General features: G+C 41.7%; 1 protein-coding gene across 7 annotated transcripts in view; it reads left to right on the top strand.

The window, feature by feature from the left end:
- LOC128870451 (carnitine O-palmitoyltransferase 2, mitochondrial) overlaps window positions 1-25,113 on the top strand; it is an 86,146-nt gene that overhangs the window by 50,825 nt on the left and 10,208 nt on the right. The window contains exons 2-4 of one of the 7 annotated variants that reach the window (XM_054113114.1): window positions 2,817-2,922; window positions 3,004-3,160; window positions 16,091-24,575. The exons of 3 other annotated variants lie outside the window; for them this stretch is intronic. In XM_054113114.1, coding sequence (XP_053969089.1) covers window positions 22,559-24,433 — 1,875 coding nt within the window. In that variant the 5' untranslated portion in view covers window positions 2,817-2,922; window positions 3,004-3,160; window positions 16,091-22,558 and the 3' untranslated portion in view covers window positions 24,434-24,575. Of the gene's footprint in view, window positions 1-2,816; window positions 2,923-2,986; window positions 3,161-16,090; window positions 24,576-25,113 lie in introns of those variants that run through there. 3 more of the 7 variants (XM_054113113.1, XM_054113116.1, XM_054113115.1) reach the window with 3 other exon arrangements.

The following is a 25,113-nucleotide window of genomic DNA, read 5'->3' as shown; positions in this document are numbered from 1 at the left end:
TTGCTTATGTTACTTAATAGCAAATCCGACCCAATAGTTATGCTATTCTTTACCTTCAAAGTGTCTTCGGGATCTTCACTATCTGGTTGGCCGTGATTTAAAAAAAGTGATATACGAGGGTTAGAGGGGGTATGCTTTATTCTAAAAGTGGAAACCTCACCATTAGGAGGGTTGTAGTTTTTAAGTTATTTGATTTCAAAATTTTTAAAATTGACCAACAATTCTCCTATACTGGTTATTTGAAAAGGAGGAGTAGTGCCAGACATGTTAAAATAAAACAATATAAAACAGTTTAGAAGATAATAAATGAATACAAATGGTTTCGGGTGCAGAGCTCTGCGGCAGGGGGCAACGTAGTCAGTTGTCCACTCACGGGTGGTGCGCAGGCCTAAGCATCTCCGAAAGTGGCACCAACCATTGCAGAAACTGCATTTGATTGATGCCAGGTTCCGAGGTATTCTAGTCTGACACAGGAACAGACTGCGGGGACCAAAAGCTGCGTTGAAGCATCGGACGCCTGGTGGCGGGAGCAACACGTGGCCACATACCATGTGGACCACTCTCTATGTGTCTTAAGGCCCGAACAGGTCTTAAGGTGGCTCCAACCGTTGCACTTATTGCACCTAACCGAGGTGGAGTTCGGGTGGAGCCGTTTATGGCATACGCAGCAATGGAATACCTCTGGCCCAGGGTTGGATTCAATACCAGTCCTGAGTAGAAATATTTGGAACAAGATTGCTGCACAGAGAATTTATGGCAAGACTTAGTATACATAATTATATTCATATTATGCTGTCGGAGTGAGAATCTTAAGTACTTTAGAAAAAAATGTTAGAAATATGGGCACAGACACAGGAGTATTTTGCATAGTCGCTTGTATGCACACATTTCAAATTTCTTGTGTGGATGAATTTAAATGCGTATTCTAATTGTTGCGAAGAAATTGCGTAGTCAGCGAGCAAAGATATTGTACCGTTGATTATTTATAACAAAAATCGTGCATAAGATTGTGTGCACACAGAAGTATTTCGCCTATTCTTTTGAAATTGTTGTTCGAACAATTTGCGGTTGTTTATTTACTTTTACCAGAACTAACTGGGTTACTAGAGTGTATTATTATTATTTACTACCACTGTTCTCGTGTGATGGTGCCCTGTGTTTTGTTTTAAGTCAGATTTTTTTTTGAGATTTTCTGAGATCTCATTAATTTGTTTTTTTTTTATGCGGACCTGACCGGAATCTTCTAAAGATACTATGAGCCGACTCATATGTATGCTCGATTCACATGCGGTATTCCCCGGTCTTTTGAACTTAGTTTCGTAGGGCCTGCGGACTAAACCACCCCATCGCCTCGCTGTTCTGCTCTTTTTCTTCGGTATTACCAGTTGAGATATCCCTTCGAAGTTGCAGGATCTGTTTATTCACTTGTCTGCATTCGTTATCATCATGTCTCAGCCTTCGCATAATTGTTGAGGCTACGTTACAACCATTGTTCCACGTTTCTTCAGATTTTAGCATATATTGTACTAGCAGCTGTCATGCTCTCGCCGATATTTGAGCGCCACATGCTTTGTTCCCCATCAAATCTAACAGGGCATGCTCAGGAGTTTCATATTATTCGTGTCAGTATAGGCAAAATGGGGAGTCTGTGTGCATGTATTTGTGCAAATACTGCCTGAAACAGCCATGCCCAGTTAAAAAATGAGGTTTTGTTACCAGATACCTTCGCGTTTTTTGCGTGCTTTTATTTTGGTTTCATGCATTTTACCTTTGTATCGAGGGGGATTCTGCCTGCTATTACCCCTGCTGCTTCGTCAGATATGGTCCTATAGCGTCTAATGATTCTGACATTGCATAATCTGTACACCCGTTTAGCCTGCCTCAAATAGCTTGGATATTTCACTACGTCACCCGACACTTCCACAGCGTAAAATAGGATCGAGCTGTAGACGCTTGCTAACAATATTTTCATATGTTGTCTTGGTCCACCCACATTGGGCATCAGTCGCGCAGGATTTTGCACCTTTGGAGCTTGCGTATTCCAGATGCTTTTTAAAATTGAGCCTTCTGTCGATCATTACCCCTAAATATTTTATGGTATCTGTTGATGTTATATTGTGACCACCAACCTTTATTTGAAGGTTTTCAACTTTTCGTCTAGAACTTATGAGAACCACTTCGGTCTTATGCTCAGCCCAGACGTTTACGACCATTGCTTAATTTTGTTGATGGTGTTCTCTACCCATCGTCAGACCTCTTTTAGCGTTTTCTCTACGACTACCACAGCTAAGTCATCTGCATACTCAACAATGCTTGCATGTTCGTACTGTTCAACGCGTAGCACTCCATCATATATGATATCCACAGAGCCGGGCCTAGTACAGAGCCTTGAGGAACTCCTTCAGTTACCTTATAGCTTTTGAGGCCTACGTCTATATTATACCATAGTTCTCTTATCAAAGTATAAAGCAATTAGCTTTATCAGATAATTCGGCACATTCATACTCCCAAGCGCCATCAGTATTTGGTCACATTTGGCCGTATTGAATCGTCTTCATTAACGATGAGGGCTTACCAGTACTCAGAAAATCTGACAACAGAATGCGGTTTGGTCTGGGAAAGGTCAAACTGAAAATATTCAAACCAGACAGCAATTAAAATGAAGACGATCTAGCAGATGTCGACAATAACATACAGCTAGTAAACTAGAAAAGCTCTACCTAGCTGAAGACGACAACCAACCCGATGTCTAAAGCCATACGGGTTAATCTGCAGCACTCGAAATGTGTTACAGAGAATTTGGATATTTTCCTCAGGGAGGGGAACATCGACATCGGACTCATACACGAACTAACCCAGGCACTGGGATTAAAGGATTCCAAAACAACAACAACATTATCATATATTATGCTAAATCAGACGGTAAGCCCCGATTATGCATAATTACTAAAAAGCACATAAAAGGTTTTCTGTATTCTAATTTTAGTACTCCTGATTTTACAGCAGTGAAGGTGGAGTGGCAGAAGTCGGCAATATACCTGGCATCAGTATACATGCCACATGATAGACCAGCGCCGCCAGACGAAGTGGCTCGGTTCTTATCATCACTTAACAATACATACCAACTGTTGAGGGGGCAGTTCGGAAACGAATGATAAAGGTGAGTCACTTTTTGATTTCTTATTAAGCACCAATCTCGACATATGTAATGTAGGGACCACCCCCACCTTCTCTTTTCCGAGCTCGGGAAACTTTCAAGGCTGGGAAGAGGTATTACACGTTACTTTATGCACAAATAACCACTCCCAAATAGTCACAAACTGGAGGGTATCCGACAAGAAATCCTTGGATAGTAGTTGGATTCTCTTCAATATCATCAAGCTTGAGATACCGACCCCCTATAGAAACCCTAGAAGAACAAACATATTCCGTAGAATAACCCAGTCTAAACTTCAACCCATAAATAAAACCATAACGTCAAGTGAAGACTTAAATGAGAAAGGAAGAGCTTTCAAAGCTTCGTTGACGAAAGGACTTGAAACTTCATGTCCTGCCACATATGGCAAAAACACTTATCCCACCTGGTGGAATGAAGATTTAAGTAAACTTAGAAAAATGAGAAGAAAAACCTTCAACATCTGCTACAAACACAAGTACTTCAAACCCTACAAAGTTGCCCCCTTAGGGAATACATAAAAGAAATCAAAGAAGCTCAGACAGAAGCTTGGAGAGATTTTTGTAGTTCCATTGAATCAACCAAATACGGCCAGACTACGGCTTTTATCCAAAGAACACTCCTGTCCTTCTCTCTTGAGGAAAGATAACGGGTAATGGTTGTTGGTGTTGTTTTAACAGCATTGGTAGCCCTGTCAGTGTAGGCATATCACCGGTCATCTTCGTCTAGCTCATCTAGGGGTAGGCCCAGGAAAAATGCTGTTTCGACAAGTTGGGTCCAGAGGGAGAGGGGTGTTAGATGAATCGGTTTTAGGGGGCATGTGAATAGGTGGTTAGTGTCGTGCGGGGTACCTTCACATGCCGGACATGTGTTTGGAATGTTGGGGTTGATTCTGGATATGTAGGAATTTAACCAGCTACAGTATCCAGAACGTAGTTGTGCCAGTGTTACACGGGTCTCACGGGGAAGCTGGAGCTCTTCGTCTGCAATAGTTGGTGGTTGGACTCCGATTACGGCATTCACGGGACGGGAGTTCATGAAGGTGGTGACGGTCTCCCGGTGGATGTCGTTTATTGACTGTCTCAATACTGTCCGGTCCAGTAGGCTGCGGTCAGTTTTGTCCTGGATTTCGTCAACGTAGTCTAAGAGGTGTCTCCTGACGTGCCTGGGAGGCCGCTCAGGCTCAAGCAGATGTCTGCAGGGGTGAAACCTGCGATAACATCCAAGCAGGAACTGCTTGCTGAGCAGTTTGTTGTGCTCCACTATTGGGAGCATTTGTGCCTCGTTATGTAGGTGTTGGATGGGAGACATCAGGAGCCAACCGGTCGCTGTCCGAATGGCTGTATTTTGACAAATCTGTAGCTTTATCCACTGCGTGTCACTAGTTCCAGGCGACCAAACAGGCGCAGCATAGTTCAGAACCGGCCGACCAATTGCCTTAAATGTCGAAAGCAACAGTTCTTTGTCTTTGCCCCAAGTGCTGCCGGCAAGCGATTTGAGGACCTTGTTGCGGTTTCGGACTTTAGTGGCAATTGCGGTTGTGTGCGCAGAGAAGGAGAGCAACCTATCAAAGGTTACACCCAAAAGTTTAGGGTTATTTACCGTCGGAATTGGTGTGTCGTCGACTTTTCCCTTAAGGGACAGCTTGATCTCCTTTGTCCAGGTGGTAAAGAGGGTCGCCGTGGACTTGGTGGCGGAAAGTTGGAGATTCCTCGCAGTGAAAAAGCGAGAAAGGTCGGTGAGGTAGTTGTTCACTTTGGAACACAGGCCATCAATGTCATTGCCCAACGCCATTATCGTGCAGTCGTCAGCGTATGAGATCAGGGAAACTCCCGCTGGTGGTTGGGGGTGCTTAGAGATGTAGAAGTTGAACAGCAAGGGAGAAAGGACACCACCCTGCGGTACACCTTGTTTAATCTTCCTCTGCTTTGATGTTTGATCTCGAAAAATCACTGACGAGTGCCGACCGCTCAGATAGTTTGCGGACCACCTCTTCAGCCCTGGCGGGAGTGTCGACTGATAAATATCATCTAGTAGCGTGGAATGGCTGACTGTATCGAAAGCCTTCTTCAGGTCCAACGCTACCAGGACAGTCCTCTCGCAGGGGCGGTTTTGGCGTTTATGGCGGTGAGTGCCGTGGTGGTGCTGTGCACTCGTCGGAATCCGTGCTGATGTGGGGCTGGGACCACGTGTTTCGTGTAGAGTGGGAGTAAGAGGGCTTCAAGTGTCTTCACTACTGGGGAAAGGAGAGTTATCGGCCGATAAGATTCCCCTTGGTTGGCGGGTTTCCCAGGTTTCAGTAGTGGGACCACTCTCCCTGCTTTCCACTTGTCAGGGATGATGAGAGTTGCCAGGGACAGATTGAAGACCCTAGTGAGGAATCCTACTCCCAGAGGTCCAAGATGCTTCAGCATCAGCGCGTTTAATCCGTCAGGGCCAATGGCTTTCGATGACTTCGATTTGTTGATGGCCCCCTGAACCTCACCACCGGAGAAAGTAAGTGGCGCACTGTCGTTTGTCAGTTTGTGCAGCATTCTGGTAGCACGACGATTGGTTCTGTCGCCCAGAGGATGCGGTATGAAAAGCCGGCTAAAATAGCTCGCGCATCTCTTCGGGTCCGACGAAGTGCAACCGTTGAAGGTGATAGCCACCTTGTCGTTGAGCTTCGTCGGGCTCGACAGGGACCTAACGGTGGACCAAAGCTTGCTCACCCCAGAGGTGAGGTTACAGGTCTTCAGGTGCTAAACCCATTTGGTCCGCTTATGTAGATTTACCAGTTGCCGGATCTCCAAATTGCGATCCCTTATGCGGGGATCCCCGGGATCGGCTTGGCGTAGGTGGTCACGCTCGTTTGCTAAACTGGCTAAAACTTTCAGCTGGAATGAAGCGAGCCGCAGCAGCTGTGAGCATCTTGCGGAATGCGCGTTCGCCTACGCGCACATCGGTGGGGATGGGAAGAGCGGCGAAGGTGTCCTCGGTAAATTCCGTGAAGCCGGGCAAATTAGCTTTTTTAAAGTTAAAGTAGGACCGGTGATTCGCGGAAACAAAGTTGGCAGGTCTCTCAATCGAAACGATAATGGGCAAGTGGTCTGATGCAAGCGATAGCATAGGTCGCCACGTTATGCTATTTATCAGACCCGCGCTAGCTATTGTTAGGTCAAGCGAGCTGCCGCAATCGCCCACTACCCTGGTGGGGGCGTCGTCGTTCACTGTGCTGAATGTCGAATCGCCTATCTGCTCTGCCAGTTGCTGTCCCCTACGATCATTTGGCAGGCTTGAATGTCAAGGATCGTGATGTGCATTGAAGTCACCTACAACCAATCGGTTTTCACCTCTGATGAGCGCCTCTATATCAGGGTGATATCCTGCCCGGCAGCAGGTGACAGGGGGTATATAGATATTATAAATTTCGAGCTCGGAATCGCCTGTCCGGACAGCTATGCCTTGATATTCTAAGGTGCTGTCCCTGCGGTCGATTCCTTCATCGATGAGACGATATTGCACTGTGTGGTGGACTATAAACGCTAGGCCACCACCGCTATCTCGCTCGACTAATGTGTTTTAAGTCTTTAGACTTAAATTAAAACACTAAATTTAATTTTTATTTTTCACGGTTTTATTCTTTAAACAAATTCAACCTTCTTGGTTGCTGTGAATCTACAGACTAACTTTTTACAATTTCCTTAATTCTAATAACACCTGTTTTGCGCTCACTTTATGCAGTACCTTATGCTTATTGAGAGCATAACTGCATTGAGCGAAAAACGTGTCGGTGTAATATTGCATACTAAGCAAATCTTTTGGTGGGAAGCTTTATTTGTGAAATCTTAGTATCTTAGCATTTAAATAGTTTGGTGTATGATTCCAATTTCATTAAATGTAAGACAATACTGTCACAACTCAAAAAAGAGAAATAAATAGATAGGGTGGTGGAGTGATGGTACGTAACTCCTCCCCCCTTTGTCAAAAGATTCTCCTGGATTTTATGGTTTGTTATTTTTTAAGCCGTATTTTTCTTTAATGGCTTCCAGTTCCACATCCTCAGATTTTTTTTCAATTTTATTGATAATCTTAATTTTATTATTATTTTTTCTTAAATACAATATCACAATAATTATAACAATGCTTACAAAAAAGAAAGTGCTTATTGAATAAGAAACATTCCTATGATATTTTAATTCTTTTATTTCTTTAATATTTTCAAAATTTTCCAATACAATTTTTTTGAAGTTAATTTCTTTTTCAAACGTGTTATTTTCGTTGTTTACTGGAATGTAATATTTCTCTTTTACAATTTCTATTTTATTTTGAAGAACGTACTCTTTTATTGTTATTTTACAGTTGTATACAGATATTAAATAATTTTTGTTAAGTGTGATTTTTCGGTCGTCATAATTTTGTAAAACAGTTTCATTTATTGCATTCTTAACAATTAAAGTTTCATCGTCCATAGCTAGGATCTCGAATTTGTTGTTATACTTTAACATACAGTTTTGATAATATACACAGTTTTGAGTTTTTTTCAAATTTTTCAAATCTGTCTCTTCTTCATAATAATATACGTTATTTGCTATTTCGACAACATGTTCAATATCAGTATTTATTTCCATGAACTCTTTGTTGGGTATTGGCACTATAGCTTTTACATAGGTTTTAATAAAATTTGTTGGTATTTTAATGGCAATAATTAACTTAGATTTATCGTATTTCATTATACCTAATTTTAGTAATTTTAGCTTATAAAAATCAATATTGTAACGTTCTATTTCATTGACCGTCAATATACTAGGGTGTAAAGTCTTATGCCTAGCCGCTGATATGTTATCTTGAATTTGATTAAGCCTATTTTCCAAGTATCTGATTTTTTGCATTTGGTCTAAGTATAGCAAATATCTTACAATTTCGCTGTTCCTGGTTTTAATTTCGTTAAAAGCTTCCTGGATTCTTTTTCTGTCTTCTTCTATATTATTTTTTAGTAGGTTTAAGGTGTCATTAAAGTGTAGGTTTATCTGAATTTGTTTATTAACTGTTTCAGTAACGTTGTGATTATTTTCATCCGTAACTTTTAAATGCTGTAAAATTTCTTGACGGTCATCGTCGTCCATTGTGCCAAATAGCCATTTATGTGTTGTCCCGACAATATTTAAAAGTCCTCTTTTTTGTTTAAAATTCACTGGCGAAGGTGTAATTGATTTAACTTTGTCTTTAAGTATTTCTATTTCTTTGAGTAATAAATCCTTATGGACAATATCTAAATTTTTAATATTGGATTCTATTTGTGAAATTATTATATTTATTTCGGTTAAATCTATTAAATGTATTACAGTAATTGTTTCATTTATTACTTCCACTTCTCTTAATTTAATTTGAGTGTAACCTGTTTCTTCCAATATTTTGTTGACTTTCAATGTCCCTTGAGTCCCTGTTACCAATATCGCTATCACCAGTACGAATGTTGCCACCTGAAAATTTGTTTGGCCTTTTAATATTGGATGTATGAATATTTTGCAATTTCCTTTTTATAAATTTGGGTTCTTCCTTATGCCTCAAACTTTTGTAATTTTTTATAAATCCTTCCAGTCGATTCTCTGAATAGTTTTCCCGTTTTTGGTTTTGTTTATAAATTGTGGTTAACTTTGATCTTTCAATTCGATTTTTTATTAATTTGTGATCAACTTTGTAATTTTGAACTTCTTGTGGAGTAGTTTTTATTGTACTATGGAAAGAATTGTTCTAAAATTTTATGGCCTTCTGCATTTGAGTTATAACTGGGAGTTTTTCCTCTAGGTTTAATATTCGAATGCGTTCTGTTAGAGTGTTATTAAGTCTCTCAATATCAGCATTTACTGTATGACTGTTTGGTTTAGTTACGTGAAACTCAATTCCTTCCCTAGTTAAAAAATCTCTAAAATTTTTGGAATTAAACTCATTGTCAAACACAAACTTTTCAATGGAACCCTTAATTGATAAAAATTCGTTTATTTTGCCAATAATAGTTTGATTATTCCTATCGGGTAGGTAAAAAGCCACAGCATGTTTTGAAAATTTGTCAAGAAAAATTATAAAAGAGTGTTTACTATTAACATAAGTATCGACATGTACAATTTTATTAATATAGTAGAAGTAGGAGTCTCGGTTAAATGGAATTTATTTTTAATTGGATTTCTATCATATTTTCCTCCAGAGCATATGTCACAGTTATTTATAATTTCATGTATTTTTATTTTTAATTGGGGATGATAAACCTTGTGCTTCATGCCCTCGTAAGTTACTAATATTCCAGAATGCCCAGTTTCGTACTTATGAAACAGAGATATTTGCTTTCTTAACTCGCTTTCATCCTGGATGTCCTGTGCTAAAAAGCTACATCTTACAAATGATAACCGTTCACTACTTAAGAAATTGTTAATTAAAATTTGCTGTAATTTGTTGTATTCATGATCATTAATTTGGGAAAATATCGCCACTTTTCCTTTATCAAAATTTCTTCGGACTATATTAGTTATATTGTCAGAGTCAATATCTTGTTTATCGATAAAGATTCTTTTGTTTTTGAAAATTTCCATGACCTCAACTTCCTTGTTATTTACTAAAATCAGTTGGTTTTTGAACCTATTTACTATGGTATCTAAAATAGAAATATGATCATTGCAATTCTCTGCCTGAGAATGTACGGTTTCAAGGGAATGGTTGGAATGAACTTCTAGAGATATATCAGATTGATTTGCTGCTTCTTCAGCATTTAGATTTTTTATTATAAAAGTTTCGTTAAGAGTGATTCCTAAATCATCAGAATCTAACGCGTTTATCTCACACTTTTCGCAATTAATGCGGCTGAGAAAGTCTGCTAATTTATTCTCTTTGCCAGCAATGTAATAAATTTTTGCGTCGTATTCCCCTAATTGAACTAGCCATCTCTGTAATCTCGGGCTTATATCTTTACCCGAGTTTTTGACTTGCAACCACTTTAGTGGTTGATGATCGGTTTGGAGATCAAATTCTCTTCCAAAAAGATAAGGTTTATAGTATTTGACTCCCCACACTATTGCCAATAGCTCTTTTTCAATGGTGGAATAATTTTTTTCGTGATTATTTAGTGTTCGCGATGCGAATGAAACAGGATGACCATCTTGGGTCAAAACCGCACCAATAGCAAAATTGCTGGCGTCAGTGATAAGCTTAAAGCGCTTATTAAAATTTGGATATTTTAAAATAGGCGGATTTGTTATTATATCCTTTAGTTTTTCAAAAGCTATGATATAATTTGGGCCCGTAATGTTGATTTTAGCATTTTTCTTTAAATATGCGATCATGGGGTAAGCTACTTTAGAATAGTCTTTTATAAATTTTCGGTAGAAACCTGTTATTCCTAAAAATGATTTAATCTGCTTTTGTGTTGTCGGAAGCTTCAATTTTTGAATTACTTCGACCTTAGCTGGATTTGGCTTAACACCTTTAGGTGTAAGTATATGACCTAAAAATTCGGTTTCCTTCTTTAAGAAGCTAAATTTATCAATTTGAATTTTAAGTCCTGCTGTTTTCAAAGTTTGAAATATGTTTGTAATATTTTGTATATGTTCTGATAAAGAAGTACTGAATATTAAGATGTCGTCTAAATAGACAACACAAATTTTATTTATATACTGACGAAGGACTGAATTCATAAGTCGCTGGAAAGTCGAGGGGGCATTTTTAAGCCCAAATGGCATTCTTATGAATTCGTAATGGCCAAAAGGTGTAGAAAAGGCAGTTTTTTTTCTGTCATTTTCATCTAGAACAATTTGATGAAAACCTTTGGCAAGATCAATAGAATAGAAGTATTGAGCTTTGCCCAATTTATCAAGAATTCCTTCCATATTGGGAATTGGAAATTTATCATTAACAGTAATTTCATTTAGCTTCCGATAATCTACAACAATTCGCCAGTTTTGGATGCCAGAATTGTCGATCTTCTTTGGCACTACCCATAAAGGACTATTATAAGGTGAATTGCTTTCCTTAATTATGTTTTGCTCTAACATTTCTGTGATTTGTTTCTTTATTTCTTCTTCGTGAATTTGGGGGTACCTATAAATTTTTGAATATACAGCTCTATCAGTTGATGTAATTATTTCATGTTTAATTTCTTTATAAAATAAATCCTTGAAGCTGTACAATAACTTCGTTATCAATTGGGTTTCTTCCGAATTTAGATGTCTCAGATTAAATTTTTCTAGGTCGCTGTGTTCAAGTGAGCAAATTTCTACACTATTGTATGGATTGTAATTTCTAAACGGTATATGTTTATCTAGTATAGTAATAAATTTATTCTCTACATCAACCTTAGCTTTAAGAGCGATGAGACATTTTTGACCTATTATTGCTGAACAAATTTTGCTATGGAAATCAATAACCTTCCAAGAGAAGGTACCTGAGATATTAAATTCTCTAGGTATTGGGGTAACTAATTTGTGTGTCACTTGATTTATTCCGTTTATGGTTCTGTAAAAAAGGGGTGAATTGAGTTGTTGAGTGGGAAAAGTATTGCCAAGGACATTAGGTTTAATTATGCTTGTTTCTGGTCCGGTGTCTATGAGACCTCTAATTTTACAATTTCCAATTGTTACTAATATTATGGGTAATTTTGTGGAGAAGCCGTCATATAAAAATTTACGTCCTCCTCTTCTTTTAAATTACCAATATCCATTGGCTCTGGTTCTTGTTGATACGCATTAGTTTGACGTTGTTGCCTACTATGATAAGATTTTCTAGTTTGAGAAGAATTTGGTTGATTGTACTGAAATAATTTACTGGAATTTAATTGCTGTGTTGAATTTCTGCTGTAATTTTCAACTGGAAAATTATTGATTAATCTGTATTGTGACCTGTGGTAAGGGTCTGAATTCTGCCAGTTGAAATTTCGGGTTTGAATGCTACTATTCGGTTTAAAGTTGCCATTTTGGAAGTTATTATTTGGCTTAGATTTTTGCCGATTTGTGTTTTGAAAACAATTATTAGTATTCCAATTATTGCTATGAAAACTATTACTTGGCTTTAATGATTGCCAATTGTTGTTTGTTTTTCGTTCACTTTGTATATTAACTCTATGGTTAAATGCAATGGCCCTTGTGTCATCTAATAGTTTCAATTTGGTATATTTTGTAATTATCTCATTCAAAGTCGCATTTTCACTTAAATGAGCCCTAATTGGTCCGTCAATTTTTTCTAATAATATGTCTACCAGGTCCCTGTCTACATTTTCTGGTCGGTAGATACCAGGTTTTAATGGGTCAGACAAGTATATATATCATTAATATGAAATTTGGAATTTTCAAAAATATTAAATAGTTCTCTTAAATTTCTTACTTTTATTGTCCGGCACAAGTTGAAGACTTCTCCGTAGGTCGTCTTTGGGCTGCATTCTTGTTGAATTTTCCCCTTCATTTCCTCCCACGAAGCGCCGCTTTCTAGTTCTCTTACACGCCGGCCAGCATTGCCATGAATCTTCTCATCGGCCACAATTCTCAAACAAAACTGAATAAGGCTCAGATTTGTTCCGCATAACGTAAGATTTGATTCTACAGCATTGATAAAGGCCCTTGCGTTTTGATTTTCTGAAAGGGGCTTCAAGCGTCGAAATTGGTCGATGACATCCTTGGCGGTCATATTAAAATTAAACTCCTGTTGTTGGTGTTGTGTTTGTTGTTGTTGCTGTTGTGTTTGCTGTTGTTGCTGCTGCTGTATTAAGCGTTGCTGCTGCAGTTGTAACTCCGCTTCTTGTCTGCGGATGATCTCCAGTAGTTCTTCCACGTCGTGTTGGTTCGCCATTATTAGACCTCTATTTTGGTCAAAAATTCATTCATTCACTTTCTTGTTCTTTAAATATTCCTTCGGGAATATCTCCAATGACTGCGCCACTAATGTGTTTTAAGTCTTTAGACTTAAATTAAAACACTAAATTTAATTTTTATTTTTCACGGTTTTATTCTTTAAACAAATTCAACCTTCTTGGTTGCTGTGAATCTGCAGACTAACTTTTTACAATTTCCTTAATTCTAATAACACCTTTTTTGCGCTCACTTTATGCAGTACCTTATGCTTATTGAGAGCATAACTGCATTGAGCGAAAAACGTGTCGGTGTAATATTGCATACTAAGCAAATCTTTTGGTGGGAACCTTTATTTGTGAAATCTTAGTATCTTAGCATTTAAATAGTTTGGCGTATGATTCCAATTTCATTAAATGTAAGACAATACTGTCACAACTCAAAAAAGAGAAATAAATAGATAGGGTGGTGGAGTGATGGTACGTAACTCTCGCGTTGCTCCGATAGGCTCCTCACCATGGAGGTGTGGGTTGTGGTGGCTGTTGGTAGTGCCGGCCTATCAGGGGGAGTGGTAGCCGTGGAGGCATCAGGCGCCTGCTGGCGGGAGCAACACGTGGGCACATACCGTGTGGACCACTCCCTGTGTGACTTAAGGCCTGAACAGGTCTTAAGGTGGCTCCACCCGTAGCACTTGTTGCACCTAACCGAGGTGGAGTTCGGGTTGAGCCGTTTGTGGCTGACGCAGCAATAGAATACTTCTGGCCCAGGGTTGAATTCGATTCCAGCCCTGAGGAGAAGCATTTGGAGCAGGATTGCTGCGAGGATTTGCTCCTGTGACGTGGGTGGGGTGATATACGGTTCACTAGACAGGGCTACTATACTGGGGCGGCAGCCCTTGGTCGGGGAAAACCCGAGTCATTCCGGTAACGTAGAAGCGGCTGCTGTGGGAACGGGTAATGGTCAAAATCCGCGGCCGATACATTAGAATATCTTATAAATACACATTTTCCAAATTTCAGACCCATCAGTTTATCCTCCTTTATTCTAAAAACTCTTGAGCGATTGTTGGATGTATTTCTCAAAGAGAAGATTCTTCTTCTTCTTAATTGGGGCGATATCCGCTTACGCGATTTTGGCCGTGTTTAGCAAATCGCGCTAGTCGTTACTTTCTCGTGCCCAGTTGGACGCACCAAGTGAAGCCAAGTCCTTCTCCACCTCATCTTTCCGGTCCAACATCAGGTTAAAGAAGTCACATGACAGTGAGTCACCCTGTCTGAAACCTCGTTTGGTATCAAACGGCTCGGACCTCTTTCCAATTCTGACGGTGAGCAGCGTCATCTTGCAAAGCCGTATTAGTTTTGTGTCGAATGCAGCTTTGAAATCGACGAAAAGATGGTGTGTGTCGATTCTCCTTTTGGGGGTCTTTTCCAAGATTTGGCGTATTGTAAATATTTGGTCGATGGTAGACTTTCCAGGTCTAAAGCCACACTGATAAGGTCCAATCAGTTGTTTGACGGTGGGCTTGAGCCTCTCACACAATACGCGCGCTAGAACCTTATAGACGATATTTAGACTAATCTCGCGGTAATTGGCACAGATTGCAGGATCGTCCTTCTTATGGATTGGGCAGAGCACACTTAAATTTCAATCGGCAGGCATGCTTTCATCCGACCATATTTTGCATAGGAGCTGATGCATGCACCTTACCAGCTCCTCGCCGCCATGTTTGAATAGATCAGCGGGCAGTCCGTCGTTCTTTAGACGCATTAGCTTAAGAGAGAAGATTACTGTTGAGGAATGCGAAATAGTAATATGGCAACCCTGATCTGAAATGTCAAAAAGCACTATAATTGAGATGACAGACAGTCGATCGTAATAAGCTGAATTAATTAAACACTTTAATTGAATTGTATTTGGTATAGCATTTAATATTGTTAACTAATTAGAAGTAATAAACGTTCTGAAGTAAACATATAAGTGTGGTGTCGGTAAGTTGGCACACACCAGAGAGTATAACAGGTGGATCATACCACACATCACAACAGGTGGCGACGAGGAAATTGGTCTCATAACCTACAAAACTGCAAAGTAGGAACATAAGCGAAAATGCCAGAACAAGAGGAACTTATGAAACTGTTGCAGAGGCAAAGCAAATTACTGGAGCAATTGACTCAAAGATCAAAGCAGCCAGTAGAAAATTCAAAGGAACAGTTGATGGAGTCATTGGCAAAAAGCATAGCAGAATTTTGCTATGATGCCACAAACGCACTCACATTCGACACGTGGTATACACGTCACGAAGACGTTTTCTTGGTCGATGGCAAAGATTTGGACGAAGCATCACGTGTTCGCCTCTTAATGAGGAAGCTAAATCCAATTGCGTATAACAAGTATGCAACATATATTTTACCAAAAAATCCACGAGATTTCACATTCGAAGAAACAGTCTCCAAGCTGGGAGAAATGTGAAAATTTAGACTGTCGGAACTTTCGGCAGATCAATTCAAATGCCTCATCTATGTATTTGGGTTGCAAGCACTCACAGAAGCCGACATTCGGATAAAAATATTGGCAAAACTAGAAGAAGATTCACAGCAAACATTAACCCTTTGAATCACACATTTTACTTACCAACCGCTTTTATGATTGCATGTAATTTTAAGGGTTTCAGGGGTCGCTGATTACGAATCTGAGGTCAGATTTGAGAAATTCAATATGGCGGATACAAAATGGCGGACCTATTTTTTGAAAACTTGTTGGATACTCACCAAATTTGATATTAGGGGGTTTTTGGGGTCGCTGATTACGAACCTTGAGTCAGATTTGAGAAATTCAATATGGCGGATACAAAATGGCGGACATATTTTTTGAAAACTTGTTGGATACTCACCAAGTTTGATATTAGGGAGTTTTTGGGGTCCGCCATATTGAATTTCTCAAATCTGACCTCAGATTCGTAATCAGCAACCCCAAAAACCTTATAGTATCATGTCCCATCTTTATACATTATGTACTTTGTTGAAAAATGAATTTTTTCCTGAAAATAGACGATTTTTTCAATTTGTTTATCTGTAATTGTTTATAAATTCACGCAAAACAATTTTCTTAGTTTCAGTTACATTCTTTGATATATGGATTATCATATAAATAAATTTTCTCGGTCCCATTTTCATAAATATGAAATCTGTAGAGAAAAGTTGAGAAAAAAGAAGGTGGGAACCTGGCTTCCCACCATGCTGCAAAGGGTTAAACTCTCTGGTGAGCCATGCGCAAAAATTCATCAATCTAAAGAAAGATACAGCAATGGTGGAAGAGACAAAAGCCGTAATAACCAACGCAATACATGCAAATACACGCCAAAGCAAGAACGATGCAACTAAAAATAGCAAAACAAATAAAGCGAAGATTCTCACCCTGTTGGAATTGCGGAGACATGCACTATGCAAAATATTGTACATATCGCAATCAAAAGTGTAACAAGTGCAACAAATACGGTCATAAGGAGGGGTACTGTAATTCATACAGCGCCAGCAAAAGCAAAAGCACAAAACCTCAGCGACACAAGCAACAACAAACGAGCAACAAAGGTCACAACAGTTGCTTACAAGTAAATTCAATAACGCATGTTAATCGACGCAAATACACAACAGTAAGCATAATGCCGATAGAAACCGCAACTTCATCGTTTCCGTCGTGTGATGTCAGAATGCAGGTGGACACCGCCTCGGACGTCTCGCTAATCGGAAAGTCCACATGGATACAAATGGGTCAACCGGGAATACGGTTGGAGAACAAATACGTTCCCAGCGCATCAAAAGATAGGATTCAACTACTAGCCGAATTCTCTTGTGAAGCTAGGCTAAACGGGGAAGTACAATACTGTAATTTATTCGTAACAAATATTGATTCTTTGAACATCTTAGGAGTTGACTGGTGTGACATTTTCCATATTTGGGAAAAGCCTCAATCTCATTTGTAACAACATCATATCGGTTCAAGATCAACAATCTACTATTTTGAAGCATATACAGCAAGACTATGCGGACATATTCAAGTCAAATCTGGAAAGTTGTAGCACAGTTACATCAGCATTGCATCTAAAGCCGGATGCTAAACCAATTTTTCGCGCAAAAAGGCCAGTAGCATATTCCATGCTACCGTACATTGAAGAAGAACTAAATAGATTACATCAATTAGGGGTTATCACCCCTGTAGAATTTTCTGAATGGGCCGCGCCTATCGTCGCAGTGAAGAAACCGTCTGGCAAGGTTCGGATCTGTGGCGATTATTCATCAGGGCTAAACGCATGGTTAAACCCGCATCAATATCCGCTGCACACGCCAGAAGAAATTTACGCAAAGGTCGCGGGAAGTCATTGTTTTACCGTAATAGACCTATCAGACGCGTATCTACCGATACCCGTCACAGCAGAGTCAGCCAAGCTGCTCACCATTAACACGCATATGGGTCTGTTTACGTTCAATCGACTCGCACCAGGTATCAAAAGCGCTCCAGGAGCGTTCCAACAAATCATGGACACCATATTGGCAGGCATAGATGACACCGTCGCTTACATAAATGACATCATTATAGGCGGTGCAACCTTTGAGAAACATGTCGAAAACCTTCATAAAGTGGCGCAACAGCTACAGAAGTATAAATTTCGGGTCCAGTTCGACAAATGCAAATTTTTTGCTGCACAGGTAAAATATTTGGGAAACATTTTAAGCAAAACAGGTATAAAACCTGACCCCACCAAAATAAGCCAGATTCTAGCACTACCAGAACCCAAAAATATGTCAGAAGTCCGAGCATTTCTGGGCAGTGTAAACTATTATGGAAAATTCATCGCAGAAATGTCCAAAATCAGAGCACCTTTGGACAAATTGCTTCATAAAAATGAAAAGTTTAATTGGAACGCTGATTGCCAAAAAGCCTTCCAGCAATTCAAACGCATTTTAAATTCAGATTTAATGCTTACATTGCATTATAACCCCAATTTACCATTGAAAGTGGCAGCAGACGCCTCCAATAGAGGAATCGGTGCGTTTATTTGTCACGTTTTTCCGGACGGATCAGAGAAGGTTATACAACACGCCTCAAAAGCTTTAACGGATGCAGAGCAAAAGTACTCGCAAATTGAAAAGGAAGCTTTAGCATTAGTTTTTGCGTTAAAGAAGTTCCACAGATTTATTTTTGGACGTAAGTTCACATTGTGCACGGATCATAAGCCGCTAATCGCAATATTTGGTAAAAATAAGGGCATCCCAACGTACACAGCAAATAGGCTTCAGCGATGGGCACTAATATTGATGATTTACGACTTCAATATCCAATACATTAAAACAACAGAATTTGGATGTGTAGACATGCTTTCGCGCCTTATAGCTAATCACACAAAGCAAGACGAAGACATAGTGATAGCTTGTACGCAAATGGAAGAAGAAATGAACACAATTATTGAAGACCAATGTGAAAAACTTCCGGTGAGTTTTGAAATGATAAGAAAAGCTACAAAGCAATGTTCAACGACCCAAGGTGTCATAAACGCATTATCAAATGGATGGAAGAAATAACACCAGAATTACAGCCACTTTATGCACGGAAGGATGCACTCAGCGTGATTCAAGAGTGCCTAATGTTTCATGAACGCATAGTGATTCCGAAGAAATTACAACCACGAATTTTACGTCAACTACACAGAGGACATCCAGGTAGAGAACGGATGAAATTGTTAGCAAGGAGTTACGTGTATTGGCCTGGTGTGGACGAAGATATAGTCTCGTATTCACGAAATTGTCAACTTTGTGCATCAACAGCAAAAATGCCTGTAAAACATACACTACGATCATGGCCGTTAGCAACAAAACCAATGGAACGGTTACGCATTGATATAGCAGGACCATGCAATGGTTTTTAATACTTCGTAATCGTAGATTCATTCTCAAAATGGCCTGAAATTTTTCAAATAGAGAATATCACAACGCAAACAATCATTAGCAAGCTAAATGAAACGCTTTCACGTTACGGAGATTGTGACACACTGGTCTCCGATAACGGCACACAATTTACGAGCGGAGCGCTCGAACAATTCGTAACATCGCGGGGTATTCAACACATAAGGACATCGCCTTATCATCCCCAGTCCAACGGACAAGCGGAACGGTTCGTAGATACACTGAAAAGGGCATTAAAAAAATTAAAAATGGAAGGAACGGATTCAGAAAACTTGCAAACATTTTTGCAAACGTATAGATCCACACCAAATCCGAATGTGGTACAACGTAAATATCCGGCAGAAGCCTTCCTTAACCGGAAAATCAAAACAACGTTAGACTTAACTAAGCCCCAAACAACGGAAATCAAACAACGAAATTTAAAACAAGAAAAGCAGTTTAATGTCAAACACGGAGCAAAATCTAGAGAATTTTCGAATGGAGACCTTGTAAACGTTAAATGGCATCAAGGCAATGATACGTTTTGGGTTCCTGTCGTTATCATAGAACGGATTGGTTATGTGAACTGCAATGTCAGAATTGAAGTAAAGGGCAACTCAAAACTGATTAGATCACATGCAAATAAAATGGTATGGAAACCATACTGGCAATCGCGATGTGACTAAATATTTATGCGACGTTTTTGATCTCACAAAACTACCACGGTTCAATGAAGAAAATCAACCAGTACTACTGCCAGAAACTGTTGAAGTGGCTCCCCTAGTGGAAACCACCTCATCTGGTTCTAATGCACATGAAGGAACGAATAGAGGAACATCAACGAGTCGCAGGATTCGTAGACCACCAGCATATTTGAATGAGTATGATACTTCCTAACAAAGGGAGGTGTTGAGGAATGCGAAATAGTAATATGGCAATCCTGATCTAAAATGTCAAAAAGCACTATAATTGAGATGACAGACAGTCGATCGTAATAAGCTGAATTAATTAAACACTTTGATTGAATTGTATTTGGTATAGCATTTAATATTGTTAACTAATTAGAAGTAATAAACGTTCTGAAGTAAACATATAAGTGTGGTGTCGGTAAGTTGGCACACACCAGAGAGTATAACAGGTGGATCATACCACACATCACAACAATTACAAACACACAAATTTCATCACCCAAACATGTCTACCTCAAAGGAAAATCTACAGACACAGCTCTTCATGAGGTTGTAAGTGCGATTTAAAGGAGCATAGAATACAAAAAATACTCACTAGTCGCTTTTCTCGACATAGAGGGGACGTTTAACAACGATAGCACAAGATTCATAATTGAGATTCTTAATATGTTAGACGCAGACATAGGTCTCAACAAATGGATAGAGAACGTGCTTAAAACTAGAATAATCATCGGTGAGGTGGACAGCAGGACGGTAAAACGCTGTCAACAAGGGAACCCCTCAAGGAGGGGTCTTATCCCCTTTGCTATGGTTATTAGTACAATTAGTACAATATCCGTACCAAATTCAAGCGAAAGGGAATTAAAGCAGTGGCGTATGCGGATGACATAGTGCTAATGGTTTCAGGAATGTTTCCAACCATAATCAGTTAGATTATGGAAGGAGCTCTGGGATTACTCAGCAATTGGGCTCAGACTGTGGTTTAAGTGTAAACCCGAGCAATAATGAACTGATACTATTCACTAAGAGAACCAAGATACCAAACTCTAATCTCCCAAAATTAAACGGCGTTAGTCTTATGCTAACCCAACAGGCAAAATACTTAGCTGTCATCTTAGATCCTAAACTCAGCTGGAGGTTCAACGTAGAGTACAGGGTAAAGAAAGCAAATACAGCATTTTACAGAAGAGAAGTAAGGGAATGTGGGATAAAAACTGGGGTATCCAACCAAAACTATCTATTTGGCCTTACACAGCCATTGTAAGGCCAAAACTAACATATGCGGCACTAGTCTGGAGGCCTGCAATAGAACTGATTACCAGGGATGGCTGCAACGTGCATAGAAAGGACCGCGAGCGAGACAACGGTTGTGGCCTAGCGTTCATAGTCCACCATACAGTGCAGTATCGTCTCATCGAAGAAGGCGCCGACCGCAGGGACAACACCTTACAATGTCAAGGTATAGATGTCCGGTCAGGCGATGCCGAGTTCGAATTTTATAATATTTATATACATACATCAACTTCAACAAAGCTGATTGGTCCAGATTCGCGGAATTTACTGAGGACATCTTTGCCGCTCTACCCATTCCCACCGAGGCGATCACAGCTGCTACGGCCCGTTTTATACCCGCTGGACGGATCCGGTACATACGCCCCAATTTCCCAGCTGAAGCAGCTGTTCTGGCGAATGAGCGTGATCGCCTACGCCAGGCCGATCCCGGAGATCCTCGAATAAAAGATCTCAATTCGGAGATCCGGCAACTGGTAACCCGATATAAGCGGGCTAAATGGGAAGAGCATATGAAGTCCTGCAACTTCACCTCTGGTGTGAGCAAGCTCTGGTCCACCGTGAGGTCCCTGTCGAACCCGACGAAGCACAACGACAAGGTGGATATCACCTTCAACGGCGTACTTCGTCGGATCCGAAGAGATGCGCGAGCAACTTTAGCCGGCAATTTATACTGCATCCTCCGGCCCACAGATCCAAACTGACACACAACAGTGCACCGCTTGCTTTCTCCAGCGACGAGGTTCAGGGGGCCATCAAACTCTTGAAACCATCTAAAGCCATTAGCCCTGACGGACTAAATATGCTGATGCTGAAAAAGCTGGGTCCACTGGGAGTAGAATTTCTCACTAAGGGCTTCAACCTGTCTATGGCCAATCTCATCATTCCTGATAAGAGCCTAATTTCCACAGAGTGGTTCCACTACTGGAGCCAGGGAAACCCGCCAATCAAGGGGAGTCTTATCGTCCTATAACTCTCCTTTCCCCACTAGTGAAGACTCTTGAAGCCCTTCTACTGCCACTCCTTACAGAACACCTGACCCCAGCCCCATACCAGCATGGTTTCCGAAGAATGCATAGCACCACCACGGCACTCACCGTGATTAACACCCAGGTAAACCGCGGACTTAACCAAAACCGCCTCTGCGAGAGGACTGTCGTAGTAGCGTTGGATTTACAAAAAGCTTTCGATACAGTCAGCCAATCCACGCTACTAGATGGCATTTGACAGTCGACACTCCCGCCAGGATTAAAGAGGTGGACCGCGAACTACCTGAGTGGTCATCACTCGTCAGTGATATTTCGAGACCAAACGTATAATTAGAGAAAATAAAGCAAGGCGTACCGCAGGGTGGTGTCCTTTCACCCTTGCTTTTTAATTTCTATATTTCGAAACTCCCCCAGCCACCAGAGGGAGTCTCCCTGGTCTCATACGCCGACGACTGTACGATAATGGCGTCGGACAATGACATTGATGGCCTATGCACCAAAGTAAACGACTACCTCGCCCGTTCCCATGGCAGCCGGTTCTACGTTACCGGAATGACTCGGGTTTTTCCCGACCAAGGGCTGCCGCCCCAGTATACTAGCCCTGTCTAGTGTATCGCATATCACCTCACCCCTTACGTCACAGGAGCAAACTCTCGCAGCAATCGTGCTCCAAATGATTATCCTCAGGGCTGGAATCGAATCCAACCCTGGGCCAGAAGTATTCTACTGCTGCGTCAGCCACAAACGCCTTCACCCGAACTCCACCTCAGTTAGGTGTAATAAGTGCAACGGGTGGAGCCACCTTAAGACCTGTTCAGGTCTTAAGTCGCACAGGGAGTGGTCCACACGGTATGTGGCCACGTGTTGCTCCCGCCAGCAGGCGTCTGATGCCTCCACGGCTACTACACCCCCTGATAAGCCGGCACTACCAACCGCCACCACAACCCACACCTCCACGGTGAGGAGCCCATCGGAGCAACACAACTCCCCTTCAACCCCTCCCCTCCCTTCCTGCTCCAACCCCAGTGCGGGGACAAACCAGCAGCTCCTGGTCCCCCGTACAGTCTGTTCCGTGTGTCAGACCGTAATACCTCGGAATCTGGTATCAGTCCAATGCAATTCCTGCATTGGCTGGTGCCATTTTCGGAGATGTTCCGGCCTGCGCACCACCCGTGAGTGGACAACTGCCTACGTTGCCCCCTGCTGCAGAGCTCTGCACCCACCATCGCCCCCGGAGGCGCGGCCGCCCACCACCATCAGGCCACAACAACCACAGTGGATTGCGCAGCAGGTCCAACGTAGACAACCCCACGCGTCCCTCACCCCCCGAGTTACACTGACCTTATCGAGAAGCTTCAAGCTTCTACAATTTAACTGCAACGGACTCACGAGTAAGGTCGACGAGATAGTTAACTTTATGAGCCGGCACTGTATTAAAATAGTTGCGGTCCAAGAAACCAAGCTGCACGCTAGGTCATCGCTGATCACCAGGGATGGCTATAACGTGCACAGACACGAACGCGAGCGAGACAATGGTGGTGGCCTAGCGTTTATAGTCCACCACAATGTACAGGATCGTCTTATCGATGAAGGAATCGACCGCAGGGACAGCACCTTAGAATGTCAAGGCATAGCTGTCCGGTCAGGCGATTCCGAGCTCGAAATATTTAACATATATATACCCCTTGTCACCTGCTGCCCGGCAGGATATCACCCTGATATAGGTGCGCTCATCAGAGGTGAAAACCGATTGGTTGTAGGTGACTTCAATGCGCATCACGATCTTTGGCATTCAAGCCTGCCAAATGATCGTAGGGGACAGCAACTGGCAGAGCAGATAGACGACTCGACATTCAGCACTGTGAACGACGACGCCCCCACCAGGGTAGTGGGCAATTGCAGCAGCTCGCCTGACCTAACAATAGCTAGCGCGGGTCTGATAAATAGCATAACGTGGCGACCTATGCTATCGCTTGCATCAGATCACTTGCCCATTATCGTCTCGATTGAGAGACCTGCCAACTTTGTTTCCGCGAATCACCGGTCCTATTTTAACTTTAAAAAAGCTAATTGGGCCGGCTTCACGGAATTCACTGAGGACACCTTCGCCGCTCTTCCCATCCCCACTGATGTGCGCGTAGGCGAACGCGTATTCCGCAAGGTGCTCACAGCTGCTGCGGTTCGCTTCATTCCAGCTGGAGGTCATAAGGACATCCGTCCTCATTTCCCAGCCGAAGCAGCCAGCTTGGCCAACGAGCGTGACCACCTACGCCAGGTCGATCCCCGGGATCCCCGCATGAGGGATCTCAATTTCGAGATCCGGCAACTAGTAGATCAACACAAGCGGACCAAATGGGTTGAGCATCTGAAGACTTGCAACCTCACCACTGGTGTGAGTAGGCTCTGGTCCACCGTTAGGTCCCTGTCGATCCCGACGAAGCACAACGACAAGGTGGCTATCACCTTCAACGGTTGCACTTCGTCAGACCCGAAGAGATGCGCGATCTATTTTAGCCGGCTTTTCATACCGCATCCTCTGGGCGACTGAACCAAACGTCGTGCTACCAGAAGGCTGCACAAACTGACGAACGACAGTGCGCCACTTACTTTCTCCGGAGATGAGGTTCAGGGGGCCATCAACAAGTCGAAATCATCGAAAGCCATTGGCCCTGACGGATTAAACGCGCTGATGCTGAAGCATCTGGGACCCCTGGGAGTAGGATTCCTCAAAAGGGTCTTCAATTTGTCCCTGGCCACTCTCATCATCCCTGACAAGTGGAAAGCAGGGAGAGTGGTCCCATTACTGAAACCTGGGAAACCCGCCAACCAAGGGGAGTCTTATCGGCCGATAACTCTCCTTTCCCCAGTAGTGAAGACACTTGAAGCCCTCCTACTCCCACTCTACACGACACACCATGCCCCAGCCCCACATCAGCACGGATTCCGACAAGTGCACACCACCCCCACTGCACTCACCGCCATAAACGCCCAGATAAATCGCGGGCTTAACCAAAACCGCCCCTGCGAGAGGACTGTCCTAGTAGCGTTGGACCTAGAGAAGGCTTTCGATACAGTCAGCCATTCCACGCTACTAGATGATATTTTTCAGTCGACACTCCCGCCAGGGCTAAAGAGGTGGTCCGCAAACTATCTGAGCGGTTGGCACTCGTCAGTGATATTTCGAGATCAAACTTCAAAGCAGAGAAAGATTAAGCAAGGTGTACTGCA

Source organism: Anastrepha ludens, chromosome X (assembly GCF_028408465.1).
Source record: "Anastrepha ludens isolate Willacy chromosome X, idAnaLude1.1, whole genome shotgun sequence".
Taxonomy (NCBI): domain Eukaryota; kingdom Metazoa; phylum Arthropoda; class Insecta; order Diptera; family Tephritidae; genus Anastrepha; species Anastrepha ludens.
This window is presented reverse-complemented; position numbering and strand designations above follow the sequence as displayed.